The sequence below is a fragment of the Pongo abelii genome, chromosome 2 (assembly GCF_028885655.2).
Source record: "Pongo abelii isolate AG06213 chromosome 2, NHGRI_mPonAbe1-v2.0_pri, whole genome shotgun sequence".
NCBI lineage: Eukaryota > Metazoa > Chordata > Mammalia > Primates > Hominidae > Pongo > Pongo abelii.
This window is the reverse complement of record NC_085928.1, coordinates 135,216,618-135,230,037: the sequence shown is the minus strand read 5'-3', so window position 1 is coordinate 135,230,037 and position 13,420 is coordinate 135,216,618. Positions and strand designations below refer to the sequence as shown.

Here is a 13,420-nt window from a genome sequence, read left to right as displayed (position 1 = left end):
TATTCTGTAAGACTTATGGATTGAGTAGCAAATAGATGCATATACTAGTTTAACAATGTTTAACCATTACCTGATATTATAATAAACATATAATTGGCAAAATGATAATAAAAACCAGATGGAAAATAACCTGCCAAGCTTAACAGAAAGGTAAACATAGCCATATCTGCATCTATAAAATGAGAGAAAACAGGTAGCTTGTTAATTCATCCTTACTCACCCAAGCATGCTTTGGTTTAAATACTCTACTTGCTGTATTTTATCATTTTATTTTGTGTATATGTAAAGGGGTCAGAGTTAATATTAGGTGATTTTAATCCATCTTGAATCTTAAACATACTGAGGAGAATAAAATGTGTAACATGCCTAAACAAAAAAAAATGAGCTTTGTAGAAACACAGCAACTTGTATTAATTGATTATTGAGGCTGAGAGGTCTCATGATCTGCAGTTGGCAAACTGGAGAACCAGGAGATCTGATGGTGTAGTTCCATTCTGATTCTGAAGTCCTAAAAACCAGGAGAGCCAGTGGTGTCAGTCCCATTTCAAAAGCCATAAGGCTTGGGACTCAAAAAGAGCTGATTTTTTTTTTTTTTTTTTTTTTTTTTTTTCAGTTCAAGTCCAAAGCTAGGGAAAGACCAATGTTTTATAGCTCAAACAGGCAGGCAGGAAGAGTTTCCATTTACCTAGACTTTTTGTTCTATTCAGACCTTCAACTGATTGGATGAGGCCCACCCACATTAGGGAGGGCAGTATGCTATATTCAGTCTACTGATTCAAATGCTAATCTCATCCAGAAATACACTCAAAGACACACCCAGAATAATCTGCCAAACATCTGGGCACCCCATGACCCAGTCAAGCTGGCATACAAAATTTACTATCACATCCAACAAATGTCTTCTGTTTGTCAGTCCAGTGGCTTCCTTTACAGTTGAAGTCATTGGCCTGTTTCAATGTCTAAACTGCTTTGATGGGAATAATTATTTTCCCCTTTAGCGATATAATTCTTTTTAGGCTCTGATTGGATCTAAAATTTTTTTTACATTTTGCCATAGCAAAAGATGTCATGGTTTTCTTTGTGAGATAAATTAAACACTTTCTCAAACTCCAGAATTTAGAAAGTATTTCAGTTTTACCCTTTACAACTTGGTATAGTGTAAGTTATGCATATATATGTGTGATGAGAACCAATATTTGAGAGAGCTGAGTTCAATTACTGAGGCTCACTACTTTGCTGGGAATCTGAGTGATATGGGGTTGTTTGCTATAACACATTAGCACGTTGTTAACTTTAAGTGATATGAGAAGCCCATTCGTATCAACTTGGGCTCTAGCATTTTAGAGACCAAGCTTTTATTGCTATTGAGTCCAAAAGAAAGGCCTCTTTTTTTAGGAATGACTGTGTTTGCATTACATTTCATAATTGGATAATAGGTCAGTCATGTCCTTTAAAAATAGATATTACAGAAATGTCCTTATATGCACTATTATCCTAAGGCTTTAGAGAAAATTATTTTATATCATCACTATGACCTAAAAGTTAGATTTCAAATTTAATTTTGTAATATCAGGATCTTTTAGCTTTATTTTCTCATTTTCAACTCCTCAAAAAGTCCAGTTACTGTTTCTAACATATTGAAGAGTCCCGCCATTATCAGATAAGCACTGTTATAAATTATACTGAGGTAACAAACTCCAAATTGATTAAAATTTATTTCTCGTTCAAGCAAAATGCCTGACACAGGTCAGCAGAAGGGGCTGCACCATCTGGAATGTCACTGCTTGGCTGTTTTCCATTTGAAGTGTGGAGCACAGTTGTTCGGTTTGAAAGATAAACACATCATTTCTGTCGGTATTTTATTAAGCAGAACTAATTCCATGGGCACAGTTAATTTCAGTTGGAACAGAAAGTGTAAGCTTTTGTATATCCTAAAAGAAATAGAAAACTGGATACTGGCAAACACTAATAATATCTACCATAGCACCTAAAACCTAATAGGAAAATTTTGTTTCTCATTTAATTTTGCTCAGAATTCAATTCCAAATATCCCCCAATTAAATGTATTATATATTATCAAAGTAAAAAAATACCAGCAATAAAAGGCCTTCCACTGGAAAACAGAGAAAGAATCTCAGTTGTTGTCTAGGTTATACTTGACAAAGCTAATAGATTAATGAAATCTCCTTGAGTCAAAGAGATGGAATAATAAGAGAGGCTGTTTTTTATTTAAGAGTTGCTTTACTACTCTTCTAAATGCCTACAGAAACAGGATACTACTAATATTTCACATAAGGAAACCTGCATGAGTAACATCTTATGGTAAAGTTGATTCCTTAGTCCTCTGAATTAGTGTTGCCATTATATCTTTTCATTGACAATTGAGTCAACTGAAACACACTGACAGAATTGTCAGGTCATTCCAAGATTTGTCTATATAGGCTTTTTTCTTCTTCATCCTGATCATATATAGTTCTTGATCATCAATTTTCAAAGCAAAACATAAACAAAGACTGTACATTCACTTTTTGACCTAGAACGACAAAATTCATTTAACTGCTGGCAAAACCAACAGTTTTTCTTTTAATTTTTAGATATGTGTTATTGATGTTAATACTACGTTTTGTGGACATAGGTTTTTAACCTGGAATGTTTCCAACTAATTTATGTTTTGTAGAACTCCTTTTGGTTATTTTCCAGTTCTTAAGCCTGTATAAATAGGCAGATTTATAACTCTCATGAGAATTTTACTGACTTTAAAAAATTCTAAATAACAATGTGGATCTCTCAAAAGAAAAAAAAATGTATGCCATTCAGAAAGCTTCTCCTGCGAGGTGTGGATTTAAAATGCATGTAACTTTTGGAGACTGGTTGTTTTCGTCCTCTTTGCCTATAATTGCTTATAGATAGGACTCTTCTCATCTTTGAATAGAAGGACTAAATGGATATATCAGTAAGGGCCCAAGTAAAAACCAGTGTTACATTCCAAATGGGCAATTTTAGCATGTTGAATTAAAAGGTTATTTACAAAGAAGTTAGTAGAGTATAGGGAAACCACAAGGGGTAGAACCACCCCTCTTGATAATAACAGCAGAAGTTCACCACAACTCCTAGGTCAGAAGGGGCCAGAGTAGAGAGCAGTTACAGAAACATGAGTTAGAGAAGGCTGGGTGGAAAAGGTCGGTTGTCAGAAGCTGTGCTCTTTTGTTTTGTAGTGACATAGTGACTACAGTTAATAACAATGTATTGTATATCTGAAAATTGCTAAAAGAGTAGATCTTACCACAGAAAAAGTGGTAAGGATGTGAGGTAACAGATATGCTAATAAGCTCAACTTAGTCATTCCACAGTGTATACATATATCAAAACATCAAGTAATATAACATAAATATATATTATTTTTGTCAATTTAAAAAATCAAAATAAAAAAATAAATTTCAAAATATATTGGGGCTAAGGATCTGTCTGTAGAGCATGAACTAGCAGCATTGGCATCAACTTGAGCTTATTAGAAATGCAGAATCTCAGGCCCCACCCAAGACCTACTGCATCTGAGTATACTCTTTGTCTAAATCCCCAGATGATTCCTATACACATTAAAGTTTGACAAGCACTGTTCTATACAACCAGTATTCTGAGAGCAGACAAACTTTCATTTGATGTTTACTGATAGCAGTAAAGATCCCTTAGCCAGACAGCAATTTGAATACTAATCAAACTTTGTCACAGAAACCAGGAAAACAGATGACAAAAGCAGTCAAAGGGTTGATAAATAATAGATTACCATGGTACAGCTGAAGTAATGTCCAAAGGCCTGAGCTTGCAGAAGCTCAACGAAGCCATTGAATCACTTTCAAGACTATAATTGGTCATTTTGTATTGGTAATGCTAGACTTGTAATTCTTCCCTAATTATAATTTAAGAGACATCGGCTGCACCTGCAAAAGTAAAACCCTGGTTAGTAGTCCTGTGTGACCTAGAACAAGCCACTTTACCTTCCAACATTCTAGTCTCTCCAGCTGTAGACAAAGATTGACAACTTTTATTAGTAATGGGATTGAGGTCCTCATATGGATGAAATGTATGCAAGTGCTGAGTATGATTATTATTTTAGCTGACAGATAAAAAGACTATCACTTGTTCTGAATGCTTTGTAAAGCAAAAGACACAAGAATGAAATTATGCCAATCGTCTTTTTTGTTTTGCCTGCTTATGGAGTTTGTTTGAACATGTCTGAATCTTATGATAAATATGCAACATAACAAAGGATTAAATGAAAAACCATTTAATTTACCAAATCATAGCTTGTAAAAATGTATATGTATTAGTAGTGGGGCAGGGGAGGGTTGGTATAATTAGTACCCCTTAGGAAAATTGTGTCTAGCAGGAAAATGTGTACATGTTTGGCAAAAATTGAGTGACAGGTCAAGAACTCTTCAAGCTAAGAAGATTATGTCAACAGATGCATTCCCCATCTGCTCACTGAATGCACAAAAATGGAAATCACATTTTTTCTCTGCCTATCAACGGAAGTTCCAGTTATACTCAAAGCGCAAGAATTTCACACCAATCATGCCAATAGCCAAGATGGAGAAATATAAAACATATGTAAAATGAAGTAAAGCTATTTTATATGATATTATATGTCATTTTATGTGAGATGAAAGGTATTGTCAAAGACAATTTTTCTCTTGTCCGCATTAGAAACTCATACTTCTATTCCCAAAAGGCACAATCTAACCACACACTAGAACAGTAAATCTGTGTTTACACCAAAAAACACACAATCTAACTGTGGACACTGACAACGCATGGTGTTATTGGAATAATAGGTCACCAGTACCGCAGATAGATTATTTAAGCCATTTAGTAACACAATGTTTTGAAAGCTCCCATTTTGAAGTGCTGGGGACTTCCATGAGACGTGGATATTATATGAAACATTCTTACCTGCTAGAGATATACTGACACTTCTTTATCTTTCAGTGATGTTTAGGGGCGATTGATGCAAGTGAGTTACTTAAGTTCAATTGAAAATAACAAAAAGTCATAAGAAATTCACCATACAATTCACTATTCATTGAATGAATCAACAAAGATTTGTAGAGTTATAGTATGTGGCAGGATTTTTACAGGAGCTTGACTACTGTAAAGAGCAATAAATACATGTAGTAGCTGCCCTACCTGCCCCCCCAGCTCCACACTGGTCCTTATTCAATTCTGATCAAAACCAGGCTGCACATCCCTACATTTTGGCTCACACATCCTTTATAGAGAATTTTTAATCCATCTGAATGCAGTTGCTCAAACTTTGGATTTGAAATACAGGACCTTAATCTACATTTTCCAATGGCATCAATTATTGCTGTTTCTACTTGCTACTGCAAAGACCCATGCAAAGCAATACTAAAAATTCAAGACTTTTTCTTCTGATATTAGTTATGTAAAATTGTTACCAGGAATGGCTTATCTCTCCATGCTAAGGCAGAAGAATAGTTATAGAGATAACGGTAGTTTCTTTTTTCTTTAAGCTAAATACTTTCTGGATTAGGATTCCCTGCCTTGCAGAAGTTCTCTACCAAGCTTAGTGCCTGTGTCACAAATCCACTATCAAATTGAGCCACCTGGAATTCTGACAAGATACCAGTTATATGGGGACTAAAGTTTTATATCTGTTATATTATTTAATCCTCACAACAAGGCCCTTATGGAAATATGACACAGAGGAGGGTGAGAAGTAGCATTACACCAATAAAGCTGATTAAACATGAGAGGAGTAAACCAGATACTCTGGAAATGTAGGGCAACAATGACTATTTCTAAACCAACAGAAGTTCTGAGGAAACCTGGATACAGCAGAAATAGAAAAGCTGTGGTAGTCAGTGATTCCCTTCTTAGAGGTATAGAAGGATCAGTGTGTGGATTATCATGGCCAGTTGGCAAGTCAGTTGTCACATAGGTTTTTATTCATGACAGGAGATGTTGTTTAACAAGAGCAAATGCGTTGCCTGCAAAACATCTAATGATTTGTGTGGTTAATGCATGATGCTGGGAGAATAGACAAGGGAGGAATCTTTAGGTGCTTCAAAGTTTTGGATACAAAACTGTACCACTTGGAAGCACAGATGGTGTTTTCATCACTTCTTTTCTTTAACAGTTGGGATTCTGGAAGAGATAGAGAAATCTTGGATGTGAACAATTGGTTATGCAGATGGTGATGGTAAACTGGTTTGGCCAACAGTTTTAAATTCCAGGCTGATGGATTCTTATCCATGGAAGAATAAGAAGGAGAAGGGGGAAGAAGAAAAAAAGAGGAAGAGGGGAAAGTGGATAAAGAAAATGTAAATTAATAAACAAATAAGAATGTATATTGTTATGTTTCCTTTATGCACTGTCTTTATAAATAGAAAGAATCTGAAGGCCACATCTACAATAGCTATCCAGAGAAGCAATCAGGGATGCAAAATGTTTGCCAAATTTCAATTGATAAACAACTCTTAATAATTGAATGCGTCACTTGGCATTCATAATGTAGTTATGAGATCTAGGAATCACTCATTGGGGGAAATTTCCCAGAGAATTAAAACTACCCATGGAAATCAAGTTTATGCTGGGACAGATGACAAAGCAATAAGACAAGTGAAATCCAGCAGCAACCTTGGCCAACGGAGACATATTTCTACAATTATGAAGGAAACACAATAAGGGAAAAGGGATTCTTAACAGTAGAAATACCACCTGCACTTAAAATGAAGGGATAGTCAAGGCTTTGGTTTAGGAAAGTTGTATATGTGAATTCTAACAGTCATACCTGCTTTTAGCATATACACTTGGAATGAAGATGGCCAGTTACAGCTTTTCCAATACAATTTTGTATCAGGCAACTTTCCCCTAAAATATTTACGGTAAAATCATGATATAAAATAATATCAGAATCAAAGGCAATATAACAACCAAAAGTCCTTCAAAATGGAGGTATTATATTTATTTTTACATTCAAGATTTGCTGAGTGCATGTTGTGTTCTAGGCATTGCCTTGAGACCAGGAGATACTGAGATAACAGTTTCTACCCTCAAGGAACTCAAAGACTAGTTGGTACAGTCTCATGTGATGCAAAGTGGTCAGGGCTAAAACTGCTATGTGAGTGTCAGTAAGCCAAGGAAATGCTCTACTGAGAAAATTAAGTATTAGAAGAAGTTTGAAGGAGAAGATTTTCTTGCCCGACAGAGAAGGGCAGAAGAGAAGAGCCCACAGTCAGAACGAATAGCATGCGCCAGGGCAGTGAGGGGTAAAGCTCACTGTATCTGATGGTGTGCAAGGGAGAAAATGCAGGACATGGAGCCATTAAAAAATAAAGTGGGGTTTGTGAAGGGCTTTGTATTACCTGCTCAAAAAGACTGTATTTTCTAATATGAGTGTCAGAAACATTTAAATATTTTATGCTGCTGTTGAGGTAAGTGGGAAAACTTTGGCTCATTTGATCAGAACGATTTTGTTTGTTTTAATTGACATATCTCTTTGCAGTTAAGTTGTATTTTGAAGACGTATCTTCTTTTTTCTTTTAATTATACTTTAAGTTATAGGGTACATGTGCACAACGTGCAGGTTTGTTACGTATGTATACATGTCTTCTTGAGTGGACAGAGCTTTGTTCACAAAATAGCCCCAACAATCCTTTTTTAGCAAATGTGTGTCTTCTTACCATGCTACGGAGAAGCACTTGAGCCACCACCCTCAGATAGTAGAAACACTGCATTCTTTGCCTTCAACATTTGATGAAGACTGAGGTCTTTCCTGTTTTAGAATAAATTTTGATAGCAAGCACAGCAGGAAGCAGTAAACAAAAATGCAGTAAAACTTGATGGCATTTTCTGTGGCAGTATGTTGTTACCTTTACTGTCACCACAGTCTCTACTTCTAGGAAATGCCATCTCTCCTTGTGACAGCTGGTTTTGTCACGGTAAAAAGAGAGATCCCTTACTTAACACAATTAATTCCCTCATGCAACTTTAATAAGGTTCAGGGGTGTATCCCCAGAGACACAGTGACAGGAATCTTCCCTAACATAAATTGATTATTTCCCTCTAGAGTTAAAGGAACCTCTGTTTCCTTGAGTTACTTGCTCCTTTTAGTTCAAGCTAGGATAGTAATTTGTTTTCTGAAAATGTTAGTGCTTGTTTATGTTCCTGGATCCTGTCAAGACTCTGGATTCCCATTCTAAGTTCATGGCCTCAAAGTTGTGGCAAATGCATGGTAAGCCAGGCACAGAAAGACAAATATTGCATGTCCTCACTCATATGTGGGAGCTAGAAAAATGTATCTCATGGAGGTAGAGAGTAGAATGATGATTACCAGAGGCTGGGAAGGCAGAGGTTAGGATGAAGACAGGTTGGTTAATGGGCACAGAAGTACAGTTAGATTAAAGGAGTAAGTGCCACTGTTTGACAGCACAGTAGGGTGATATAATTAACAATAACTTATTGTATATTTCAAAATATCTACAAGAGAAGATTTGAAATATTCCCAACACAAATAAATGATAAATGTTTGAGATAGTGGTTATACTAATTATCGTGATTTGATCATTATACACTGTATTCATATATAAAATATCACATGCATCCTATAAATATGTATAATTATTATATATCAGTAAAAAAAGAATGTGTCTATGCAAAGGTATTTCAATCATGGAAAAATATCTGTTTATTTTGAAAACTAGAAAAATAGTTCATCAGAAATATGTCTATTAACATATCTGTTTCCAGTTCTTACTATTTTTGCATTCATATAGTTTGCTATGAAGATATTTTACTGTGTTTAATCAGTCTCCTATATTTTTAGAGATGACGCTATTTACTTAATGTTGAATTAACATTTCACACAGCTTTTTACTCATGAGGCTACCTTTCTGTGTCATTGTGCTCTTTACATGTTCTGACTACATTAGGAAAAATCAATGCTTTCTTAAGCAATATTTCTTTTTCCACATGATAATATTCTATAGCAGAATGAATACCAAACTTAGAAGTCCTAAATTCTAGACTGAAGACTGTCATTCATGAAATAAGTAACCTTAAAAATGTCCTTTCACCTCTGAATCTTATTGCTCCTATTTTACAAGTTGAGAAATAATAATACATCCCTGCCTTTCTTAGCACTGTTGGTAGATCCAATAGGAAAAATGTACCTGAAAGCACATTGTATAAATTTACAAACATACAAACATTTATTGAATAACATAATTGTTGATGTGCCTAAAATTCAAACTTCTTCTTCAGAGACTGTGCCTTTATTTAATTCTCAATAAAAGGTCAATTCAAAGCATTTTTATTGGGAAATGAACTAATGTAGCCCTGGTGAGTTTCATACAGAAATTTAGCTTGGACAACCTATATGAATGGATGGCTAATGTGCCTCTTTAACCATCTCATTTAGTGGCAGCGTTGTCTTCTGAAATTATGATACAAGAGTTAATCACTTTAAGATGGAACTCTTGTGAATGTAGGTAGTGCAAATATCCTGGGTAATGATTTAAGTGTGATTCATGTGCTTTAGAACCGAAGCTTGGCAGGTAATGAAATTGACAACCCATAGTGAAGATTTCAAAGCATATTGAATTTTTCTCATATTCATTGTTTCACTTCTTAAATGTGAGGCTGAGAGATGTTGTTGTCTTCAGAAGTTTTAGATCTGCTGAAAAGCCTGGACAAGTATTCAGTTGAATCCCTTGAGTTTCATGCCAGCAGTAGGGCAGAAATAGTTTTGGCCTGGCAATTTCAAGGCAGGTGTTACCAGTTGGTTGCCCAAACCATGGAAAAACCTCCTTCTGGCCTTTTTAAATGTCTGACTTTGAGCAGTGTTACCTCCTGATGGACGTGCCAGGGAGAATTAGTTTCAGAATCCACTCACAGTAAGTAGACTGAATTAAGTTGCTGGATGAATTAGGAATATGTACTTAAATGTTGAAGAATGTCTGCCCAAAACAGCAGTCTTGAATGAATCTTCAGTTCAATGAAGTTGAACTACCTCTTTTTGTTTCCTGATTATATTTAGCCCATAGGTTCAGCTGCTTCTATTACATTTTGTGGTTCACGATAGTAAAATAAAGTCATAGAAAGTCCTTTATAAAAATACAAAGTATTATAGCAATGAAGGCAAAATATTACATTATGTTAGTTTTATGAATCTAACCAAAGACTAGAAAATATATGTGTGTGTCCTGCTTTCTGAAATATGTTTTCCTCAACTTGAAGAATACAAATCTTTTAGAAAAGCTATGTTTAAGTGAAATTCAATTTTCTGGTGGCCTTCCATGATTAAAATACTGATGTGGTCATTACAAAAATAAATTCCCTAATGAATGTTATGCATTTTAAGTATAAAATGAAGACTTTTCAATGGTTCTTAAGTGTTTGGGGGCCGTGAAAGCTAAATGTCTCACCTAGAAAACTGAATGAAGTACCTACAACACAATTTGTTGTTTTATAATTCCATGGGGTTTCAGGTTCACTGATGGATTCCAGGACTCTCAGATGCCCTGCAGTGCTTATCTCTACTTACCCACCTTGAAGGTCTTTTTATTTCTTTCCAACTCTCATTCCATAGCTTTCCCTTTTTCTGCAAACTTTCTCTGTAGCAAATCTGGTATGAGTTCTTTTGTAGCATTCTCACCATTACTGAAGGCCACTTTGTCTCTGGCCTATAATAAGCATAGGCTTCAACCAGAAATGGCAATAGTGAGACCTACCATTCACTAGGTGTCTACTCCAAATAGGTAGTAGTGCTTAGTGTGCTGAGTGCTTTACATGCAATATCTGCCACTCCACATTGTTTTGAAGTGTCCGATGATTTTTGTGCACTATCGTGCATCCCATTCACCCAGGGGAAGCAAAAGATATCATCAGTACTTTAGAGATGATGGATCTGTATCTCTCATTCTGTTTAAGAATCCCAAGTCACTGATTAAGATCCCCAGACTACTTATGCCCCTCTAGGCTCTTTCAGAATGAGGATGTCTTTAGATCAGGATGTATGTTCATTCAAATGCCTAACCTACCCATTCACCCCTTGGGCTTGGTTGGAGTTGGAGCGGCCTTTCAGGCTTTCTTATTAAGAAATTTCTTTTCGTGGCTCACGCCTGAAATCCCAGCACTTTGGGAGGCTGAGGAGGGCGGATCACGAGATCAGGAGATTGAGACCATCCTGGCTAACATGGTGAAACCCCCTCTCTACTAAAAATACAAAAAATTAGCCGGGCATTGTGGTGGGCACCTGTAGTCCCAGCTACTCGGTAGGCTGAGGCAGGAGCATGGTGTGAACTCGGGAGGTGGAGCTTGCAGTGAGCTGAGATCATGCCGCTGTACTCCAGCCTGGGCAACAGTGTGAGACTCTGTCTCAAAAAAAAAAAAAAGGAAAAAGAAAAAAAAATTTCTTTTTCACCAAGCAAATGCTAAAATGTTTAAGAATAAATAAGTAGGAATAAAAGAAAACCAAAAGAAATATCACTTCCCTGCTTCATTTCTCTGAAATGTGGTCACTACTATGCACCTCTAACTATTGTCTTTCACTGCTCTATCCACATAGGTAACAACATTGACTCAGGAAGTTTCTCAGTTGGGTAAAGACATGAGAAATGTGATCCAGCTTCTGGAAAATGTTCTGTCACCTCAGCAGCCATCACGGTTTTGCTCTCTGCACAGCACCTCTGTGTGTCCCTCCAGAGAGAGCTTACAGACCAGAATGAGCTGGAGTGCGCACCAGCCTTGCCTACACTTGCAAACAGGAGGGGCTGCTTATACCCAAGCACAACTTTGTAGCAGTAATATCACCTCAGACATTTGGAGTGTGGATCCCTCCTCTGTGGGGAGCAGCCCCCAACGAACTGGAGCTCATGAGCAAAATCCTGCAGACAGTGAACTTTATCATTCTCCAAGCCTTGATTATTCACCTTCCCACTACCAGGTTGTCCAAGAAGGTCATTTGCAATTTTTAAGGTGCATCTCTCCACATTCAGATTCTACGTTGACGCCTCTGCAGTCCATTTCAGCAACTCTCTCATCCTCTGTCTGCTCCTCTTCAGAAACATCTTTGCACCTAGTTCTCCCAAGCAGATCAGAGGAGGGCAGCTTCAGTCAGGGAACTGTGAGTTCCTTCAGTCTGGAAAACTTACCAGGATCTTGGAACCAGGAAGGAATGGCATCAGCTTCTACAAAACCTTTGGAGAACCTTCCACTGGAAGTTATCACAAGCACAGCAGAAGTGAAAGATAACAAAGCCATAAATGTATGATATTAGTGTCCATGATGCAGCAGCTAATTTCAAACCTACCACTGCATGACAGTTTTAGTTTGCCTTTTTTGCCTCTGGTGGGCATGAAGACTGAGCAAAGCTGGGAATCCTGCAGAAAAGAGTGTGAGGAGCCAGGGAAAGGCAGAACCACCTCCATGCTGTAGCAAACAATTTCTAGATACTAGAAGCATAATAGAAACATTTTTCTGTACAGGTATTAAACTACTGGTCTGTTTGACAGACTTTGGTAACAATCCAAAGACCCTGAGGGTCTAAGCAGCTAGAAGTCCTAGACAAAGAATTTGTGGATGACTTTTGTCTCATGTGGCTTTTGTGAAGTATGGCAAAGGTTTTTCATGAGTGCCTGATTGTCATTCCTGAACAATATCCATAGCACTGTTGGCCTCAGGAGTGCACAGCTCCTGCTGATGTATTTTTCTTTTTGTGAAGGCTAAGGGACAATTATCACTGCATGTCATCTCCTAGACAATCAGTCAAATAGAGCTGGTGACCAGTGGTCAGCTATTCGCACGTTATTTGCCATGTAAATGAAAACGTCTTTATTTATCAAAAAAACACAGAAGCTATTTTTATATCCTTGGTATGAAATATGTATTTAAACTATTTAAATATTTATAAAGAAATGAATGTTTTCTTTTCATTTTGGTAAAAAAAAAAAAAAAAGCTTGCTGTTTTAACAAGAAATGCACTACTGTTGTGTATAGTAGATCAAAAATTATTTATTACTAAGAGGATGTAGTTTCCAAAGGAATCCCCCATTTTTTCTGCATGCAATTTGCGACAAATGTATTCTCATGCTTCTGGATTATAAAAGAAAAGTGAAGTCATATTTTGTTAATGAAATAAAAACATGGACTGAGTGTCAACTACATGAGCTTTGGCATGGGGGTAGAGAGGCTCCATCTAGGCTCTGCCGACTCATGTCAATGACCTGATTTAAGGTCGTTGTGCCAGCAGAAATGTCTCTCCTCTAGGTATCGTATTTTGTTGCTCAAGAATCCAAAATGGGTCTGTGGACATAAGGATATTTTGGGCTCAAAGTGAGGGAGAAAACCTGGGTGTGTCCTTTCCCAGTGCTTTTCTTTTACAAGAGGTAGTAGGCCAGTG

The 13,420-nt window shown here is 36.7% G+C and overlaps 1 protein-coding gene across 12 annotated transcripts in view; it reads left to right on the top strand.

Moving 5' to 3' along the window:
* The window catches only part of KCNH8 (potassium voltage-gated channel subfamily H member 8), a 395,129-nt gene extending 382,274 nt beyond the window's left edge, over window positions 1-12,855 (top strand). For 10 of the 12 annotated variants that reach the window (XM_054552527.2, XM_054552526.2, XM_054552530.2 and 7 more), the window contains one exon: window positions 11,588-12,855. In XM_054552527.2, the coding sequence (XP_054408502.2) occupies window positions 11,588-12,292 (705 nt within the window). In that variant the 3' untranslated portion in view covers window positions 12,293-12,855. Of the gene's footprint in view, window positions 1-1,729; window positions 8,609-11,587 lie in introns of those variants that run through there. The other 2 variants (XM_054552535.2, XM_054552534.2) reach the window with 1 other exon arrangement.
* The last annotated feature ends 565 nt before the right edge of the window (window positions 12,856-13,420 follow it).